This window comes from Lepidochelys olivacea (assembly GCF_965140295.1).
Source record: "Lepidochelys olivacea isolate rLepOli2 genome assembly, chromosome: 2".
NCBI lineage: Eukaryota > Metazoa > Chordata > Testudines > Cheloniidae > Lepidochelys > Lepidochelys olivacea.
Window position 1 is genome coordinate 188,682,959 of NC_140412.1, and position 14,552 is coordinate 188,697,510.

A 14,552-nucleotide genomic window follows, 5' to 3' on the forward strand; every position below is an offset into this window, starting at 1 on the left:
AGAGACTGTCCAGTTTGACCAACGTACATGGCAGAGGGGCATTGCTGGCACATGATGGCATACATCACATTGGTAGATGTGCAGGTGAACAAGCCTCTGATAGTGTGGCTGATGTGATTAGGCCCTGTGATGGTGTCCCCTGAATAGATATGTGGGCACAGTTGGCAACGGGCTTTGTTGCAAGGATAGGTTCCTGGGTTAGTGGTTCTGTTGTGTAGTGTGTGGTTGCTGGTGAGTATTTGCTATAAAAACATCCTCACTGCATTTTCCACTTTTATGCATCCGATGAAGTGAGCTGTAGCTCACGAAAGCTTATGCTCAAATAAATTGGTTAGTCTCTAAGGTGCCACAAGTACTCCTTTTCTTTTTGTAAAAACACCGAGGCCCAGACTGGACAAACAAAGAAGAGAAGGGTAGGGGTAGTGCCCAAGTACTACATAGTGCTAAATAACAAAAAGATTTAAATATAAAAGAAATTTCTAACAAAGAAATATAAGAACAACGAGAGAAAAAGCAGTGAACTGTGTGGCTAGCTATGGTGAACACAGCAACGCTTTGCCTCAAGCTGCAGGAGGTTGAAAAGGAACTGGAGTGGTGGCAGGTCAGTCCTCCTCAATATATCCTCACACTGGAGCATGAGCTGTGTTGGACACAGGTGCAGACCCATAGACACTGCTGATGAAAATCTCTGATCAAGAGCGCACATCCTCAAGTGAAGCACCCTCAGGGACACTACTCAAAGCCACAGCAGGGATCAACTGCAGGCACAAAGGAGAGTTTGGACATTAATAAAATATTACACAATGTTCTTCCTTCTTACTTGGCTTCCATAGCATAGTTCTAGTACAGATACATGCAATTATTATTCCATATATTTCGACCCACCAATCAACATAGTCACCCTGCTGCTCAGGTGCAGTCAAGGAGTGCACAGCTAAGGAGGGGCTGGTTGTGTGCTGGGTTAGTCCCCCAGCATAAGTGAAGGCAGCTTGCAGGTAGTTAGAAATTATACTGCCATGGCCCTGAGGGGCTAACCACCAGGGGACCACCAAAGTGCAGGCAAACCCTGGCCACATCACCTTTTTCTCATTCATGCTCACTACATCTTCCGCAGGGAAGGTGGAGGTGCAGGAGCCAGCCACAACATTGTCTGTGCCACCAGAGACTCCTCCTGCACAGCAGTGTTAGAACCAATTTACCACCAGCAGAACAATGCCAGAAAGCCCTAATTCAGCCCAAGATTAGGACGAGTGAAGCATACGCGGACCATCAAAAGTGTGACTTTTTGCTACTCACTTGACCCCAAAACCTCCACTTGTAACAGCGTGACCAGACTGGCTGAAGAATCAAGCATTACGCTGCACCTGAAGTGCCTTAGCAGACCTGGTGGAAGCATTTCTTTATTTCCAGACATGGACAGGTCTCAGAGTGCCCTCTGGTGGCAATACGAAGGCAGCGGAAAGCACTCCGGCTGCTCTGGTACATCACTGTCTTGAATGGAAACAAACAAGGAGGCAGAGTCTGAAAAATAAATTATTACACCTGTTCGTTTTGAGCTCAAAAGATGGTAGGAACCTCGAGCCTAAAATAAATTCCGCTGTGTGTAAATTTTGTAAAACTGGAGACAAATTCCATGAGAAGTATTAAAACGTTAATGTTATTGACCCCAAAACCAGCCATGTGGTGTTAGATAGCTAGGTTAGGGGTGCTGAGAACCCAACTTTTTTGTAAACCTTTGGGATTATTTAAGTGTGTGTCTTAAGATCGGTACCTTAAATAGATATCTTTTCTGAGGATGCTGCAGGAGATTTGTCTTTCTTAAAACCGGCTCCTTTAGGGCCCCAATGGGTAGTTAGTATCTCTCAAAGTGTCATCCAACATGACAGTACAATTTGACTGGTTTGGAACTGAGGTGGGAACTGCACTATTCCCAATGAGGCTAATGTTCTTCTCATATGCTGTAGCACATATTATTGATTTTACAAATCCCTTCCTCGAGTGTTATAGTGTAATAATTTTACTTTAATAATTTCTACAGTAAGTTCATTTCTTTTGCCTGTCCTGCTTCCTGTGAAGATTACTGAAGCATCATCCCTTGCTTTTTTTTCTTAGGTCTCTGCAGTAGTATTCTTTGCTCCATCACAGACAGAGGCTACTAACAGAACTCGAAAAATCACACGAATCCACCTGGTCAAGTGGAGAAGGTATCATGGGATGCCAGAAGATCCAGACTTCATCCTCTTCAATATCTGGAGAAAACACACAAGGCAACGAAAGAAGAGCTTATCTGGTATACCGTCTTACTACTCATAGTTAATACTTTATTTTGATGGACGCATAAATGCCAAAAAAACCTTTTACAGACAAGTAAAATAAAATGTCCCTTCCCAAAGAGCTTAATGCTTTGATCCCACAAGAAAAGGGGTACAGGCTGGTCCCTCTGTTTGCACAAAGCCCCATGGACTTAAATGGGGCTCTGCATAAACACCTATCTGTGCACATATTGCAGGATGGGGCGTAGGTGTAACATGGTGAAGGACAGTCAACACTGTAGGGTAGGGAAAAGAAAGCTTATCAATGATTAGATCATGTGGTTGCTTTGCTTAGAGACTGTAAATTTGAAGAGAGAGATGTGGGAGTAGGTATTAATGAAACAGTTAGTAAAAGAGAAAGAGTAGGGTTTACAGGCCACAATGAATTAGTGTTTTAAGGAGAGGGTAACATTGGACAAAATGAACTGGAACCATAAACTCACTGAACATTAAATCTCACCAAATGAGGGTAAATCCATCCTCATCATCATATACACTCATTATACTCCACACCTGAACATAGCCATTACATGAACAACATACCCTCATATCTCAATGTCTGTACTTTGACCCGTTAACCTTTTACCCCCATGGGGGAGACTGCAGATTATGTATTCCTTATGCCATCCGATCCTAAATCGAACTTTGCACCCCTTGATAATCTGTACCTTATTCCCTGATAACCAGAAACTTCTACTCTTAAACTCTGTACCATTTCTTTTATTTTAACACCTTAATAAAACTATTAAATCTGATACAACTTTTTTATCCCAACAGGAAAATAAGCCAGTTTCGGCATTTGGATTTTTAGATAATCTCTTGAAATGTAGGGATTCACAGGACCATCAACATTAAAATCCAGAAAAAGAAAACAATTTTCACCAATTACACCCTAAAAACTTACATATAATGCTTGCAAATTGAACATTTTTATCTCTTTTTGACCCAAGTGGTTAGCCAATATTTGGATTCTTGCAGGTTGTTTTCAATAAGGGGAGAAATTGATGAGAGCCAGGTATTTTTTTGATGGAACCCTATTTATTTACAAAAAGTGTACACAAAGTCCTGTTTCCCTGAACACAGGCAGAATCAAACAACTGAAGACAGTTTCTTTGCTCATAGTTCCAAGCCTCTTTCCAGCCAGCACTTTACCCAAAGCTCTCAGCTTTTTCTCAGGATCATGCTAAAAGTGCTTTTTTGCTGTCTCTGGGCTTCCTTCTCTCAATCTCTCTCTCTCTCTCTCTCTCACACACGCACACACACACCCCACCAAACAATATGCAGCCGCTTGCATTTGCAATCAGTTCCCAGTGAAACCCTTCTGCCTACATAGCTCAGATTCCTGACGGACCTTGCCAGAAGCCTGCATTTTGGGCAGAGGCGCCTATTGTTTCTGATATCTATTCTATTAAGGAGCTTAATTGCTTTTTACATTTATTCTGAATGAAGGGCAGCTGTTCCACCCACCAGCTTCAATAAATTTTCAATCATCGCCCTGCATAACAATACATTATTTTCTCATTCTGCACCATTTTCTGCTATTGCTTGTGAAACTTCAGCAGCCTTGTTAACACCTTGCTAAATCCACGCATGAGTACCACTCTGGAAGCCATGCTTTTCCTCCCACTGCTTAAGGAAATTGCTTTTCATTTATGTCTGCCATGTACATATCATACGCCCTTACAATGTATCAGAGGGGTAGCTGTGTTAGTCTGTATCCTCAAAAACAACAAGGAGTCTGGTGGCACCTTAAAGACTAACAGATTTATTTGGGCATAAGCTTTCGTGGGTAAAAAACCCACTTCTTCAGATGCCCTTACAAAGCTTGTCGCCTTCCATGTGCTGAGAAAGTGGGCATGAACAGGCTGTAAGAGAAACAGGGTCCAGCAGAAAAAAAATTAAAAATCTTTCAAGGGACAAGAGGGTTATCCCACAAGGAAGAGCACTGAAATTCCCAGAGTTTTCTGTGAAGATAAAAGAGTTCCAGGCCCTTGTTTCTCTACATGAGCTAAAGGAAACAATTAATTCCATGACATATGAGAAGAGTTCTGGTCCAGGTTTTACAGACAGGTGTTTCTGGACAATGTTTTTGTTACTGTACAAAATGAATTCAAAGAGAAATGCTTTCTCTGGGAGACTGAGCTCTCTGATTATAAGTAGAGAAGATTTTAACAGAAATTTGAAAGCTTAGCCCTAATGATCCCTCCTAAATCAGAACTGTACCACTCTAAGGAAGATTGTCGTGAAATGTCAAAATAATTTCTAGACCATTCACCCATCCTGACCCATTAAGATTCCTAAAAGCTAAGCAGGCTGATGTGAGAAGATTTCTTAGTAGCTTAGCATGAAGCTTGCTTGACTGAGAATCCTGTAGATGCCTTGTATGCTGAGCGCGCCTTTGACACTGAGGATTGCAAGGGGGACCTTTGCTATCTTTCAGAAGGATTTGAAGTGAACTTTAGAGAATATTCTAATTTGCATTGTACTTGTGCCAAGAGGCCACAACTAGGTTGGAGCACCATGGTGCTAGGTGCTGTTTTGACCTCTAGCAAAAGGCAGTCCCAGCCTCAAAGAGAGTTTATAACCTAGTTTAAGACAAAAACATAACAGGTAGGAGGAATAAAAACAGTATAGGGGCTATAGTATAGTATACTCCTAGCTATGGACCCCCCTCAAAAACTAAAAATAACTTCCCATTTACACCCTTCAAATGTCTCACTTCTATCCCCCCTCAACACAGTCATCTCTGAGCTGAAGTTGTACGAACTTAACACAGTCGTTCGCATAGGTTGGTCCCTCCAGAACACTCTTCACTGAACTCCTTCCAATTAATCACTCTCTTTGATAATGAGATTCCTAGAACGGAACACAATTTCTGGCAGAGTCGCAATGGAGCTGCAGAGAGGAAATCTATTACGCTCTATTCATTGATAGCATGTCTCTATGTATGCAGCCTGTAATTTCACCCATCTTTTCTTTGCAACTGCCACATCACATTGCAAACTCATGTCTAATTTGATATGATGCAAATCCTCCCAAGTCTCTCTTGGCATTACTTTTCTCCAGGTTTCTTCCTCCCCAAAGAATATCTGGCATTTAGATTGTTTCTTTCCAGATATTTCAGACTGCATTTGTCCAAGTTGAATCACACTCTGATTCTCTGTCCATCTGTCTAATCTAATCTAATGGATCCTTTTGTTTTATTACTCTGCCCTCACTGGTATTTGTACCATCTTTCAATTTAATATTACTTGCAAAATTCATTAATGTGGTGTTTATTTCCTCTTACAAATCAATAATGAAGATACTAAATACGACTAGACCTGACCCAGGTCCCTGCTGGACTCCCCTGGCCTCACACACCATCTCTATACTTGGATGTTTAAACATTACCATTTTTATATAGCCCATAATCAGGGAGAGTTCATGACCTGCTCTGAACAGAATATACACACACTGTATAAAGTCCAAATGTATTATCTTTCTGGGGCTTGGGCTTTACTGGACAAAATGTTGAAATTAAAAAACAAACAAACCAAAAAAAACCCTAACAACCAAAACTTCATCCAGTTCTCTACAGTTGGTTGAAAAATACTGGGAAAAATAAGTCCCGTTCCCTTTTTTTGGTTCTTTTTAAACCAGTTTTATATTTAGCATAGTTTAGTCACCACAAATATTAAAAGCCACATGAGCTTACATTCCTTTTGCTCACTCAAGAAGCAATATGGCATTTTGAGGTGGACGTATTTATCACCTTAAAAACCCAAGGATAAAACTGAGTAATACACAACAATACCACATTTATTTTATTTTATTGATATTCATTAGTGAAGAAAATTTAAATTTTATCTTTCTGATGCGTTACACCTGCTTTCTGGTGATTGGACAGCTCCTATTGTTTACTTAAAGGCTAAATAATAATATACTTTCCAAATTGCATGATTAGCTTTTACATTTTTAATTCTCATATGGTATTGCTCTCTCTCTCTGGGTACATAAAATGGCCCATAAAAATCAATGATTTTTCAGATCTAATTGTTATTCTATCTAGTTTTAAAGATACATTCAAATAAAAAGATTTAAAGTTACTTGCAATAAGTGCACATATACAACAGCAAATGGAGCTGATGACATTTTACTAAAACTTTTTTTAAAGTTCACAGAATAAATAGAAGTCTTCAAACACATGCAGTATTTGGCTCATGTGTTTTCTCTCAAAATATCACTGCACTATTGTAATATCTACTTCATTCAAAGGCATCCTTCTCTTGTAACAAAGACTAAAAGACAGTTCCATTCATACAAGAAATTATCAGTGCTAATGATTTAGTAACAGTCTGGTACACATAGCAATTTGCGGCAATTACATGTAGTGCAGTAGTAGTGGCAATAAATAAACGGGCTGCTTGGTTTTAAACTTCACAGAGACTACAAGGAAAAAAGAAGGTCCTGATTTTTTAAATCAAAGCTCAAAAACAATCTTTTCTTGGCCACGGGAATAAGATCTTTTTTGTCCATTTCTATTTTAAGAGCTAACAAATATTCCTGCAAGCACCTAGCATAAAATTGGGCGGGACAGGAAAGAAAATTCTAACAAATACTGGGCTTTCCTGATTGAAAGCATATGGGCTTATTATAGCGGGGGGATAAAAATGTTTTCAAATGGCTGTTACTTCTGGCAAGTTTACAACACCTGGATGGAAACAGGTTTCTATGAAAAATGATGAAAGCTAAGTAGAAAATATTCTCACCCTGTTATAAAACCACTTAGTGGATTGATTTCTTTAGATATATAAAACCTGTAGCGAAAAGGTAAATATAAGGTCAAAAGCTGCTTTCCCTTGCTTGTACCATATTCTGTTACTAAATACTTTTGTGGTTCTTCCCTGCATGATATTTCAAGCACACACCTGTTTCAAAGACTGCTTTTGCTAAACAATCTTTTCAAACAAGACTGTTTTCCAATCTATTCAGTGACTCTGGCTCCCAGGAAGTGGTTGCCATGTTATCTTGTGAAGTGTGAAAACTAATCTCTTTAAGGATAGTTTGTAAGGTGTGATTTTCAGTATCAGCAAGAGAACACAATGTAAAGCATTTTTCCTTCCACAGTCCAGTGCAATATTGAAAATAATAAAGTGAATCACACAGAATACAGATGTGCCAGAAGAAACAGCAGTAGTGGAAATGTGTCATTTTTCCAGGCACGTAGCAGGCCCGTTGACCTCAAAACACAGTACTAGTTCAAGTTTATCATACCAGGAAAAAAAAAAAAAACAAAAAAATGTCTCATCTATTCAAGCATAACAGCCACACACTCGGATAACCCACTTCATCCACAATGGCAAAATGAAATTAACACAGATGCTAAGCTGACTACTCTGTTTAGCACTTACCAAAGCACAAATGTTCCCTGCTGCTGTTATTCCAATGTCTCAGGTAACATGGTCAATAATCTTGCTATGCTAGGTCAAGTTAGGCTAGCTACAGAATTCATTTTCTTCTATCCATGGATTGTTGGGTTCCTCCCCCCGCCTTCAGTGCATCTTTAAAAAAAACAACCACCTTTCAGAAGGTTAGCAAGTTAAACCCTAATACAGCAACTGCAGTGTCAGAACATTTTGCACTCAACTCAACAGTAAAATAAACAAATTCGTTACAATATATCTGGTACATATTTACAAATTGTACAAAGTTTACACACTTCTCCCATTAGGCACAAAGTTGATTTGTCAAACTCAGGAGGCAATGGAAGAAAAAAAAAATTGCAGGCAGGTTCTTGGTATCTCTTTAAAAGACTAGCCATAAAAATTAAGTCCTTCATCGTAAGCTAGTTTGCTTAGGGAGCTTGGCTCCCATTAGGATGCCAGAAGTGAGAGTTGCAGGGCCCTTCATCTGCATGCTGGAACCCACCATGGTTGGGAAGCTCCGATTCCTTCGAATGCCAGTGTTCAGCTGAATACCGCCAATGGCACTTGTTGCAGAAGGGCAGCCCAACTGAAGGCCCTCTGGGGCCAAGCCTCGGGGAATAAAGGCCCTTACTCGTCCTTGAGCCCCACAGAGAAGAGGTCCCTCGTCGTCAGTTAAGGGAGGCGCTTGCGTTTGCCCCGAGCTAACTACTTTGGCAATTCCGAACCGCTTTACTTTGTCCACAAGGTTAAGGTTGGAGACAGACACATCGGTCTGACTCTCACTGTTCCTGATGTTCTTTTTCTCTCTCACCTCCTTCAAAATGGAACTAGCAGGTTTGGAAGCGAGGAAGTTGTCATATGGAGGGCTGGTGCACTTGAACTCAAAAGCGGGTGGGGAAGAAGAGGGAGTCTGCATAGGTGAGTTCGGAGGAGTGGAAGGAATGATCGCCATTTTAGGAGAGTACGGGTTCAGGATGGTGCCCCTGCTGGCCCTGTCCCAGCTTTGTGGATTGTACACTGCTGCTGAGATCCCTCGTTCTTTAAGCAGCCACACCAGGCCCAAGGATGTGCTCATCGTAGTTGTGGATTCCCGAAGGTTAGTGAAGGATTCTGCCAAGCTTAGACGCCGAGGGGTGCATGGGGTAGCGACCGGAGTGCCTTTCAAATTGCCAAGGCTTCCGCAAGCTGGAGTAGGTGCCGCATTAAGGCTGAAAACAAAGGAAGAAAAGGTGAATTAATGAGCCCGGGTAAATATTTTCAACAGGAACAAGTATACCATTTATAAGGGAGCCTGAAAAACTGACGCAAAAGATCCGCCGACTCTTGGGAACGCTGGATACAGGACATTGAGTTCTAAAGATCATCACTTTGAACGTCTGGAGCTCAGCTTTAAACATCATTTTTGTCCAGCAAGGCTGGATTAATGATTTCCCAGCACCCCGCGTCAAACATCCTTTGACGTAACCACAAATAAATGGTCTTTAATAATTCAGCTGCTAGAGCGTTTCCTCTTCGGCTCGAATGGGATCAGGACTTGGCCCTAACTCCCAATGACTTCAATAGGGAAAGGTTTAAGTAAATTGGAGTTTGACCACTGACTTCAATGAGACCAGGATATGGCTCAGAGCGGCAACTCCCCACCCACCAAACTGCTAATGGTTCCAGTAATGCTGTATCTTGCTATCCCATGAGAGTAGCAGGTGGGTAGCAGAAACCATTATGATCAATTGGCTGCAGAAGTGGTTGTAACAGAGAAGCTGGGAGTTGGTATTTTCACCATCTGTCTGATTAAAACCAGCCCTTTTATTAAACTATTAAACTGAGGAAAAAAAGGGGGGGGGGGAAGACTTGTGCCCTGATTTTCAGAGGTGCTGACCACTCGCTACCAGAAAGACTCCCATTAGGTACTCCACACCTTTGAAAAAAGCAGGCCACTGATTATCAATAGTTTGTTAGTTGAGTAATGGATAACTCAGTAGCAAACCAAATACTATATGGGTGAGTTTTATTGTTATGTTTGGTGTCCACAAATTTCATGCTTATTTGCATAGTCTTGAACCAGGGAAAGCACTGAACATCCACTGCCCAACCCTCTCCCATCTAAAGAAACAAAACAATCCCAACAGCAGGTCAGAAGGTGCAGGTCAGGAACACCCAGCACAGTAAATATAAAACACCGGCAACAAAGGCTGTAAACACACATGCAGGCATATTTCTTGGATCTGACCAATAGCATTTTTGATTCTATTGGTTAAAAAAATGTATAACCGTTGGCACTAATTTTGAGGAGTTTCCCTCTCCCCAGTGGCTGGTCCTTCTCACATGAATGAGGATTCAGCTTAACTTGCATTTCTGCGCTTATTGGAGGATTGGCTCAGCTCAGAGATTCACGGCAGCCCTCAGTTTGGCCACTTTTGCTCATGGCTCAAACCTGCCGTTCACTCAGCTAACCTCATCACTGGCCAGCATGGAGAAAGGGAGGAGAACAATCCCCGCAGCATCTGCTGACCCACCTAGTGGGTCGGGGGATAGGCCAGGGACCTTCCTCCCTGGTGGGACCCACAGTCCAGGTCACCTCCTCTTGTCTCAGATAGGGAGTTGAGGGGGATGGGTGGAAACGGGGCCTGCCCTCTACTCCGGGTTCCAGCCCAGGGCCCTGTAGATTGCAACTGTCTACAGTGTCTCTTGTAACATCTGCGTGACAGCTACAACTCCCTGGGCTACTTCCCCATGGCCTCCTCCCAGCACCTTCTTTATCCTCACCACAGCACCTTCCCCCGAAGTCTGGTAACGCTTGTACTTCACAGTCCTCCAGCAGTATGCCTTCTCACTCTCAGCTCCTAGTGCCTCTTGCTCCCAGCTCCACACACGCACCTCACTAACTGAAGTGAGGTCCTTTTTAAAACCAGGTGCCCTGATTAGCCTGCCTGTCCTAACTGATCCTGGTAGCTTCTTAATTGGCTCCAGGTATCCTAATTAGCCTGCCTTAATTGCTTCCAGCAACTTCCTGATTGTTCTGGAACAGCCCATTATCTTACTCAGGGAAAAGGAACCTGCTTAATCTGGGGCTAATATATCTACCTTCTATCATGCTCCTGTAGCCATCTGGTCTGACCCTGTCACTCAGGTGAATTCCAAAATGCTTTACAGACTTTAGAGAGTCATTTCCAACTACAGGGATATCCTCACAGTTTACTGAAATGCAACCTCTTTGGCCATGTCTCAATGAGCAAAAAAATGTTTTTTCAATCCAGTTTAACTCCCCTTAATGGCTGCATAAACAGAGTTTAGTGCCTTTAAAAATGTTTGAAAGGGGTAAGCTGTGTCTACACGGACACTAAGGGGGAGCTTCATCTGAGCTAAGCTAAAGGCTTGCCTGCTCTTCTAAATGTACCAAAATAGCTATTCTGGAATGATTATTTTGGTACATATCCAACTGCAGACAAGCCCTAAATCAAAACATGCACCTTTTTCTCCCATGCAGACAATATCGTAGGGTTTGCGGAGATTGGTCCTGTTTTAACTCTAGGGGCAGGTCTATGCTTCAAACAGTGCATTGGCGCAGCTGTGTCACTATGGCGGTTTAATGAAGATGCTCTACACCAATGGGAGAGAGTTCTAGTCAGTGTAGTTAATCCACCTCCCCGAGAGGCGATAGTTATGTCAATGGGAGAAGCTCTCTCGCCATCACAGTGCTGTCTACCCCGGGGGTTAGGTCGGTGTAACTATGTTGCACAAGGGTGTGCATTTTTCACACCCCTGAGTGACGTAGTTATACCAATGTAAGTCTGCAGGGTAGACCAGACCTAGGTAATGGATTGCCAATTAACTCAAGTTAATTTACACTACTTCAAATGCAAGTCAACACACTCCACAAATACTTCAACTCAGCCTAATTGGCATTTGAAAATTAATTAATTTGAATGAAGACAGGACCACAAACTCTAAACTAGACATATCCTGAAGGGGTGTAACATGGTGGCTTTTTATTTATTTATTTAAGACAGTTGTAAAGAACCCATCATTAAAAGCACAGTTTTCAAGCTTATAAGTACCATTTAAGGAAGTCCAAGTCCTGTCCCTTTTCTGTGGCCAAGTAAGGCCTCCGCAAGCAGGACCAGCATAGTTCTGCAGTGAAAGATCAGGTAGCAGCCCATGCTCTGCACTCTGTGCTCTGCTGGGATTCCCTGCACCTCAGCAGTGGACCCATAACAACACAGATCTGTTGACTATTCTAGAAAGAGAACATGTCAGTCCCCAGAGGCTACTCATTTTACTCTGCAGCTGTAGTTTGTCAAAGGGAAATCCAAATAAGGCCAGATATGAAGTGCAATAAAGCACGGTGTTTGAATAGCTAAAGCAGTTTATCCATCATAATTTGAAAAGCATCTTCTCTCAGCTACTATGGAATGTATTTCCTTGCACCACCTGGTGGCTTTTACCTGTAAGTGCAGCACTTGTCTCCAGTGCCAAATAGCTTGACATGCAGATGTACTGGGTTTAGTCTTTACCTATTACATTTATAGATCATAGAATATCAGGGTTGGAAGGGACCTCAGGAGGTCATCTAGTCCAACCCCCTGCTCAAAGCAGGACCAATCCCCAATTTTTGCCCCAGATCCCAAATGGCCCCCTCAAGGATTGAACTCACAACCGTGGGTTTAGCAGGCCACCTCACTGCTTGTCTGGGCAGTGAGCAATGTTGGGGGAGGACCTCTCATTGTAGCTGGGAAAATAACACGTCACCAATGTGTACATACACACACACGGTGCAAGGCTGTGAAAGGGGGGAGGCTAGTGAGGAACTTTTCCTATGGCAATAGATTAAAGCTGAAACTTCATACCTCTCATTAGTTTGGCAAAATTAACAGCAATGGACAACATGACAAACACTATAGTACATCTCCTCAATTGGCTAAGAGTAGGGGTTCAAAAGCGTGGGGGCTGGGAATAGAGAAAACAGGAGAAAGTTTACTCTGTGAACTGATTTTTAGTATGAGACCAAAGAAATGTTGGAAACTAAACTTGGGACACTACAGATAATGGTCAATTTTTAAAGACGTCCTATTTAAAAAACAAACAAACACACACACACACCCCACCACTGTCATAGGTATTCTGTTCCATTTCAAATTATGGACTAAATTGCTTTTGGCCTCCTTAGTGACTACCTTATTGTCAAGTATGCCCTCAGTCAGTCCTTCCGACTCCAATTTGATTTTATTTCCAGAAACTCAGGCTCACATTTCTGCTGCGCTGTCATTGCAGATACACATTAAAATGCAACAGAGAGCCAGTGCTGCATGAAAACAGCTTTTATATTGGCAGCACTTTCTTAGTACTGTGCCGACCCAACAAAACCACTGCAGGGTAGCCCAAATACAATCACGAAAACAAAAACAAATAAAAACCCAAAGGGGCCTAAATGCTTCAAACTAGGGACTGCTTCAGGGTAAGGTCAAGGAAAATCAGCACCTTGCTTTGCTACATGAAATTTAGTCCGATTAGAATGTAACCTGGGTTAGAATGTTAGGTCAGAATGTAACCAAGTGGGTAAATATCTACGCTTTTTGAGTTAGCTGGTGCCACACACACTAGAATTTCTTCTACATGACCCTGCCAGCACAGACACTGCTGTAAGTGTTGCTCACCCCCTGCCACGTTGGGTCATAGTGTCTGCCCTATATCTCCTCTCAGCATAACGTGACATAATGTAGTTTCATCCTCCTCCTCACATGACCTGTGAAGAATCATTTATAGTTTAAGAAGCTCCTCCTCACCAACAGTTCTGTTGACAGCGTCACATATTTCTGAATGAATGGTGCCAGGGCAACCTAAGTCCCTGAGAATTTGCTAAAATGAAGCTGAGTTTAGTTACTGGTTGTAGGAAACTTGTTAAGTTTAGTAACCAATGAATCTCAAGAAGATTGTTAAGGCCATTATTAACAGCGCTTCAACAACGTCTACATTTTAGGAGAGATGTTGAAGCAAAACAAAAGTAACTTATCTAAATGGTGGTGCTGGAAGGGAAAAGCCACTCATAGCACGGTTCTTAATTTATACCACACAGAAGTGTAAGTGTAAACAGTTCCATTTCCCATAATGAATTTGTACTTCATTTCCAAATACCCACAATCCAGCAGGTGTTCACATTCCCTGAATTCTCAAAAGTTCTGCTTTGGCCACCAGTACTCGGAGCCAGTCTGATTTCTAAGCACTGCCCTTCATGAATCTAGATCTCTGAATTGGCTCATGAATGAGGAAAACAGTGGTACTTTCCCTTGAGGAGGCTGAAGATGGTGGAAGGGGGAGAAAACTGGATGTAGTCTTTCTAAATGGAAAAAATACTTTATATACCAGCCTCCAACTAGTTATGGTGGGTCCATCTTTAGGTGTGAAATCCACTCACTGTCTTTAGTCATCAAATCCTAACACTCTTGACTAACACTGTGCCTATTAGTGCCAATTATTATGAGACGACCTGTTCACTAGGTACTAGATTGAAACCATCAATTCATTTTCAAACAGTCACTCTGATGTGTGGCAGGGGGCCCTCAGCAGCTTAAAATTCCTCCATCAAATTGAAGAGAGCATTTGAACAATTTCTTGGCTTCTTGTTGAGACCTTTCCCTCCCCACATCTAGCCAGCACTGAATCCTCTCCTCAGGAGAGGAGAGTTATCTCTGGAGCTTCTAAAATTACCTCTTTGCTTTATTTATTTATTTATTTTATTTATTTATATTTATTTATTTGCTCCCCTTGTACCAAGGGCCAGATATTTTCAAATATTTTCCTGAGGAACGTATAATACATTCTTAGTCTCGCCAATGGT

At 41.9% G+C, this 14,552-nt stretch overlaps 1 protein-coding gene across 12 annotated transcripts in view; it reads right to left on the reverse strand.

Annotated features, from left to right (window-relative positions):
- Positions 1-6,107: 6,107 nt before the first annotated feature.
- TRAK1 (trafficking kinesin protein 1) overlaps positions 6,108-14,552 on the reverse strand; it is a 110,315-nt gene continuing 101,870 nt past the window's right edge. For all 12 annotated transcript variants that reach the window (XM_084619008.1, XM_084619007.1, XM_084619006.1 and 9 more), the window contains one exon: positions 6,108-8,928. In XM_084619008.1, coding sequence (XP_084475134.1) covers positions 8,130-8,928 — 799 coding nt within the window. In that variant the 3' untranslated portion in view covers positions 6,108-8,129. The remainder of the gene's footprint in view (positions 8,929-14,552) is intronic.